This window comes from Pelobates fuscus, chromosome 3 (assembly GCF_036172605.1).
Source record: "Pelobates fuscus isolate aPelFus1 chromosome 3, aPelFus1.pri, whole genome shotgun sequence".
In the NCBI taxonomy this organism is placed as follows: Eukaryota; Metazoa; Chordata; class Amphibia; order Anura; family Pelobatidae; genus Pelobates; species Pelobates fuscus.
Window position 1 is genome coordinate 355,616,006 of NC_086319.1, and position 6,279 is coordinate 355,622,284.

Genomic DNA, 6,279 nt, shown 5'->3' on the forward strand with positions numbered 1-6,279 from the left:
TCTAGAGCATTTTTCCAGCCCCACCTACCTTTACACATTTAACATTAGTACTTCGAAAAGATTGACCTAAAAGCGAAACTATTTGTAATTGAAACTGACTGAGGTCTGATGTCTTCTACACAGATTTTGATTTCCCAGGCTTCAGCTTTTAGTTGTTGAAAGAAGCCTGAGGGTTGCTGGTGCTTTGTAAGGGTGGGGGTGGGGTAGAGAATGAGCTCAGTTTGGATATAGTGGGTGGCTCTTAAAAGAGCCTTTGGGTATGATTTTACTTGCTCTTGTTTGACTTGTGGCTCTCGGTTTTCTTGGGTAGAAGCACAGCCTGGATGTTGGGCAGGACACCTCCCTGGGCGATAGTCACTCCTCCCAGCAGTTTGTTGAGCTCTTCGTCGTTATGGACAGCGAGCTGGAGATGGCGGGGAATGATGCGGGTCTTCTTGTTGTCCCTGGCGGCATTTCCTGCCAGCTCCAGGATCTCAGCGGTCAGGTACTCCAGCACTGCAGCCAGATAGACGGGGGCACCGGCTCCCACCCGCTGTGCATAATTCCCCTTCCTCAGCAGACGGTGGACTCTGCCAACTGGGAACTGAAGGCCAGCTCGGGATGAGCGAGTCTTGGCCTTTGCCCGGGTTTTTCCTCCTTGCTTTCCGCGGCCAGACATGTTAGCTCTAGATTGTTTGACTAGAAGATAGAAAGCCCTCCCCCCTAACACAGGCTATATATAACCACATTCTGCTCTGTGATTGGATGGCTTTACAAGCAGCCAATTAGAGACGAGTTGTACAGGGAACCAATCATTAGCTGAAACTAATATTACACATGCGTTTCCTACGTCATCACTATTATTGACCAATCAGATCATAGAAAGCGAAAGAGCTTCATTTACATGGTCCACCTATAAATAGAGCCACCGGAGGAGCCGACTAGCATTGCTTATCAAACAATCAGCGTTGATCATGCCTGATCTAGCCAAGTCCGCACCAGCCGCCAAGAAAGGCTCTAAAAAAGCCGTGACCAAGATCCAGAATAAAGATGGCAAGAAGCGTAGGAAGACCAGGAAGGAGAGCTATGCCATTTACGTGTACAAGGTGCTGAAGCAGGTCCACCCCGACACCGGTATCTCCTCCAAGGCCATGGGGATAATGAACTCCTTTGTTAATGATATCTTTGAGCGCATCGCAGGAGAAGCCTCGCGCCTGGCTCACTACAACAAGCGCTCCACCATCACCTCCCGGGAGATCCAGACCGCCTGCTGCTACCCGGAGAGCTGGCAAAGCACGCCGTGTCCAAGGGCACCAAGGCTGTCACCAAGTACACCAGCGCCAAGTAATCGCCTTATTCCCCCGCTCTGTTAACACAAAGGCTCTTTTAAGAGCCACCCACATGGTCTGTCTCAGAGCTTTAATCCTCCTCATCTAAACCATCCAGTATTATTAGGTGTCCATGCTGTCTCCCAATTCTCTATCTAGTAAGTCACACACACAAATCATGTCTCTTACTCTATTCATGCACGGCTTAGTCTGTCTCCAATCGCTATTTGCCAACTGCCTGTTCAACGATGCTTTAACTAAATTAAATCATTAAAACCTTTTTTTGCCTCAAAATAGTCACATTACGAGCTGTCCCCAGCTCTGAAAACACGTGCAATTCATTATTGGTCTCCGATCAGAATATCATGAATCCTGAAGTGCTCACAAGGGAAATGCTCTTCTCTCTGCTCAGCTTCACTGGGGGGATCCCACAGATTACCACAAGGTGGCGGCAATGGATCGCACTTAGTGCTTCCCGCGGGTTCCGTTAAAGAGCACAGAGTACGTGCACACAAAACGGATGGGGTTAAAGGCTTCTTTACAACGAACTGCGGAGTATTACAAACGGGTTACACGAACCCTCAGTGAAGGCAGAAAAGAGGATGTGCAGTGACCGGCGGGTGCCCTCTCCAGTGTAACCAAGTAAGAGGAAAGCAGCATTAAAGCGTGCTAACACACACAGTATGTAAAGCGGGCAGTGCAGTGACAGACAAAGCTCTATTAAGATTGGGTGGGTGGCCCTTAAAAGGGCCTTTTATAGAGGATCACGGAAACCGGGTGCAGCTTAATTTTAACCTCCGAAGCCATAAAGAGTGCGGCCCTGGCGCTTAAGAGCGTAGACTACATCCATGGCGGTCACAGTCTTCCTCTTGGCATGCTCGGTGTACGTGACAGCGTCGCGGATGACATTCTCCAAGAAGACCTTGAGCACTCCGCGGGTTTCCTCATAGATGAGACTGGAGATTCGCTTGACACCTCCTCTGCGAGCCAAACGGCGAATTGCAGGCTTGGTAATACCCTGGATGTTATCACGGAGAACCTTCCTGTGACGTTTAGCGCCACCTTTCCCGAGACCCTTTCCGCCTTTGCCTCTTCCAGACATGACTTGCTTCTGTAATGATCACAGACGAATGAAGAGCCCGAGTCCCGAGCGAGGCTTTATATAGCGTGCAGACGGACCTGATGGGGAACTGCACAACAACTAGGAAGGGCGAAAGAGTGAGTGGCTGGCAGTGAAGCCACGCCCACTCATTGTCCTTTTGGCGCTCAAAACGAAAGCCATATACAGACTCTCCTGTGAGAGCACGTGGGTGAGGGGCAGATACCAAATCACTGCTCAGATTGTAAATTGTGACTCCTAGCGCCAGCAATGACAACGGTACTTGCTGCCATCGGATCTAACATAAGGACAATATGTGTAGTATTAGTAATAGTATTTAAACCACATATACTTAGAATGTAGCTTTAACAGACTCTCTTTGCCTAGAGAAATGTTTGTTTTTGGTTGGCAACATCTTCTTATATATTGTTCCGAGTAAAGGAATGCAGTCTTACCATGTCTTTGTATCATTAATCCCGGCAGTAGGTATAGCTCAAGCAGATGTTGTTGGAGATTACAGTCGGTAGAAAAAAAACTGTTTATCCTACCTAAATTCTGGTTGCATATTGTTCAACATGTGAATATCAGCCAACTTGTAGATAAAGGAGGTATGGTATTTAGCAGGAAATATATTGCAACTGTAGCTCAAAAGTCGAATCTGTAACAATTGTAGCAGATGAACTAGCAGCACAGGGTGTCAGTCAGAAATGACTTGAAACTAACATAAGTTGCTACAAGTAATGGAGCATCAAAACTACCTATTAACTGGATACGGTGCACACAGACACAATGTATTCCATAGGCAGCGTGTTACAACTATATCTCTATTATTAGTCAATGACCAAAGCATCACTACATGCCTATAGCCGCCTGAATCGAACCATATCACATAATGCATGGCTCTCGAATATGCCTGAACAACACCCTGTGACAAACTCCCCTTTTCCTGTGAGTTTGTCACGAGTTGTTGTAGGGGCTTGGTTGCCAGCCTCTTGCCCCATGACTATGTCCCATGTATTAGACTGGAGAAAAAGCTTTTTGTGTGTCTGTGTGCAGTATGATGTGTGTGTGTGCTGGATAATGTGTGTGTGTTGGATGATGTGTGTGTGCTAGATGATGTGTATGTGTGTGTGCTGGATGATGTGTGTGTGTGTGTGTGTTGGATGATGTGTGTGTGTGTGTGCTGGATGATGTGTGTGTGTTGGATGATGTGTGTGTGTGTGTGTGTGTGTGTTGGATGATGTGTGTGTGTGTGTGTTGGATGATGTGTGTGTGTGTGTGTGTGTTGGATGATGTGTGTGTGTGTGTGCTGGATGGTGTGTGTTGGATGATGTGTGTATGTGTGTGTGTGTGCTGGATGATGTGTTGGGGGGAAGCATTTATGTTTTCCAATTTATGGGTGTGTATTTTTTTTTTAATGTATTCCCTCCTCCCTGCTTCTTACCTTGTCAGGGAGGAGGGAGATCACCTGGTGGTCTAGTGGTATGGTGGAGGGAGCCAGCCGCTGCACACGGGGGCCCAGCACACTCTGTGTTCCCTCTCCATCTCTAACTCTCGCAAGACTTGCCTGTGTTCTGTGCGGAGCATTGCCATGGTAACCCTAGCAAGGCTCTGACAACTGCGGGTCTTGGGAATGTGAGCTGCAGCTGGAGAGGGAATACAGAGTGTGCTGAGTAGTGATGTCGCGAACCCGAAATTTTCGGTTCGCGAACGGCGAACGTGAACGGGAACTTCCTCAAATGTTCGCGAACCTGCGAACCGGGCAAACCGCCATTGACTTCAATGGGCAGGCGAATTTTAAAACCAACAGGGACTCTTTCTGGCCACAAAAGTGATGGAAAAGTTGTTTCAAGGGGACTAACACCTGGACTGTGGCATGCCGGAGGGGGATCCATGGCAAAACTCCCATGGAAAATTACATAGTTGATGCAGAGACTGGTTTTAATCCATAAAGGGCAGAAATCACCTAACGTTCCTAAATCACAATGGATATGGATTGACACCTGACATATTGACACCTTGACATATGGATTGACACCTGTCCTCAGAGACCCTGATACACACTGACACAGAGCAGAATAGGGACTGTTCCCCCTACATAGGGTCACTTGGCAGATATGGATTGACACCTGTCCTCAGAGACCATGATGCACACGGACACAGAGCAGAATAGGGACTGTTCCTCCTACATAGGGTCACTTGGGAGATATGGATTGACACCTGTCCTCAGAGACCATGATAAACACTGACACAGAGCAGAATAGAGACTGTTCCCCCTACATAGGGTCACTTGGCAGATATGGCATGGTCGTGGGAGGAGGAGGATGACTTTCACCTCTTCCCCAGTTAGATTCCCGTTGTGCTGTGACATCACCCTTATACGCTGTGTAAAGCATACTTTTTTTAATTTATTTTGCAAATGCTGCATCCTTTCCGACTTGTAATTCGGTTACATTTCCGCCACTGTCTGCTTATACCGGGGGTCTAGTAGCGTGGACACCCAGAACAGGTCGTTCTCCTTCAGCCTTTTTATACAAGGGTCCCTCAACAGGCACGACAGCATGAAAGACCCCATTTGCACAAGGTTGGATGCCGAGCTACTCATTTCCCGTTCCTCCTCCTCACACAGAGCAGAATAGGGACTGTTCCCCCTACATAGGGTCACTTGGCAGATATGGATTGACACCTGTCCTAAGGATCCCTGTATTGGGGAACATTGTCGCCCAAACTAATTTATATACCCATCAATTCCGAGCTACAAATCCGGACTCTTTTTTGGCAAAGATACACACTGTGCCAGAATTTAAAAGATTCTGGGCATTGACTATGCTGATGGGCATCATAAAGAAGCCCTCCATCCGCTCCTACTGGAGCAGTATCCCCATCTGCTCTACCACCATTTACTCCCAATGTATGTCGAGGAAGAGGTATGAAATGATTCTGCATTCCATGCACTTCAGCGACAACAGCCTGTGTCCCCCTAGGGAGCATCCCCAGTTTGACAGGCTGTATAAAATCCGCCCCCTGATTACCCACTTTGCTGCCAGGTTTGCAGAGGCTTATACACCCGGAAGGAATATATGCGTGGATGAATCCCTGATGAAGTATAAGGGAAGGCTGGGATTCAAGCAGTATGTTCCTTCCTAGCGCTCTAGGTATGGTGTAAAGATGTATAAGCTCTGTGATAGCGAGACTGGGTATACTCAGGCCTTCCAGGTGTACGAGGGAAAGGATAGCCACCTTGACCCTCCAGGTTGCCCAGAACATATGGGAACCAGTGGCAAGATTGTCTGGGACCTGATATTCCCCCTGATGAAGAAAGGGTACCACTTGTATACTGACAATTTTTAAAAAAAGTGTCCCTTTGTTCAAGCTACTGTACTGTTTTGATACAGTAGCTTGCGGCACAATTAAAAAGAACAGCACAGGTTTCCCAGGACAACTTGCACGCACCCGGCTACGAAGGGGGGAGACCTCAGCTCTGCGCCAAGAGTAGCTGTTGACAGTTAAGTACAGAGACAAGAAGGATGTCCTGTAAGCCTGTGTACTTATGCACAAAGCGTTGTACGATCAGATTACACACATGTGCCATGCACGGCACATGTGTCAACTTGCCCAACTTCAATGCCGCCAACAAATTTGTTCCGTTGTCACAAACCACTTTGCCGATCTCCAGTTGCTGCGGAGTCAGCCACTTTTCCACCTGTGCGTTCAGGGCAGACAGGAGTGCTTGTCCGGTGTGACTCTCTGCTTTCAAGCAAGTCAAACACAAGACGGCGTGACACTGCCGTATCCAGGATGTGGAATAGTTCCTGGGAAGCTGGGGGGGTGCCGTTGATGTGGAGCAAGACGCAGCAGCAGAAGAGGACTCAG

At 48.0% G+C, this 6,279-nt stretch overlaps 3 protein-coding genes across 3 annotated transcripts; 1 reads left to right on the top strand and 2 right to left on the bottom strand.

The window, feature by feature from the left end:
- Nucleotides 1-265: 265 nt before the first annotated feature.
- LOC134601270 (histone H2A type 1-like) lies at nt 266-665 on the bottom strand. Its single transcript, XM_063445743.1, has one exon. It carries the CDS (start codon nt 656-658, stop codon nt 266-268), a length of 393 nt encoding a protein of 130 aa, XP_063301813.1. The 5' UTR covers nt 659-665.
- A 288-nt stretch (nt 666-953) lies between these two features.
- On the top strand, nt 954-1,352 carry LOC134601819 (putative histone H2B type 2-D). Its single transcript, XM_063446319.1, has one exon. The coding sequence runs from the start codon at nt 954-956 to the stop codon at nt 1,350-1,352; it is 399 nt and encodes a 132-aa protein (XP_063302389.1).
- Nucleotides 1,353-2,078: 726 nt separating this feature from the next.
- On the bottom strand, nt 2,079-2,485 carry LOC134601271 (histone H4-like). The gene has a single exon (XM_063445744.1). It carries the CDS (start codon nt 2,407-2,409, stop codon nt 2,098-2,100), a length of 312 nt encoding a protein of 103 aa, XP_063301814.1. The 5' UTR covers nt 2,410-2,485; the 3' UTR covers nt 2,079-2,097.
- Nucleotides 2,486-6,279: the final 3,794 nt, after the last annotated feature.

Excerpts from the sequence above, each read along its gene's own strand:
- LOC134601270 (XM_063445743.1), bottom strand. The coding sequence starts at position 658 with ATGTCTGGCCGCGGAAAGCAAGGAGGAAAAACCCGGGCAAAGGCCAAG.
- LOC134601819 (XM_063446319.1), top strand. The coding sequence starts at position 954 with ATGCCTGATCTAGCCAAGTCCGCACCAGCCGCCAAGAAAGGCTCTAAA.
- LOC134601271 (XM_063445744.1), bottom strand. The coding sequence starts at position 2,409 with ATGTCTGGAAGAGGCAAAGGCGGAAAGGGTCTCGGGAAAGGTGGCGCT.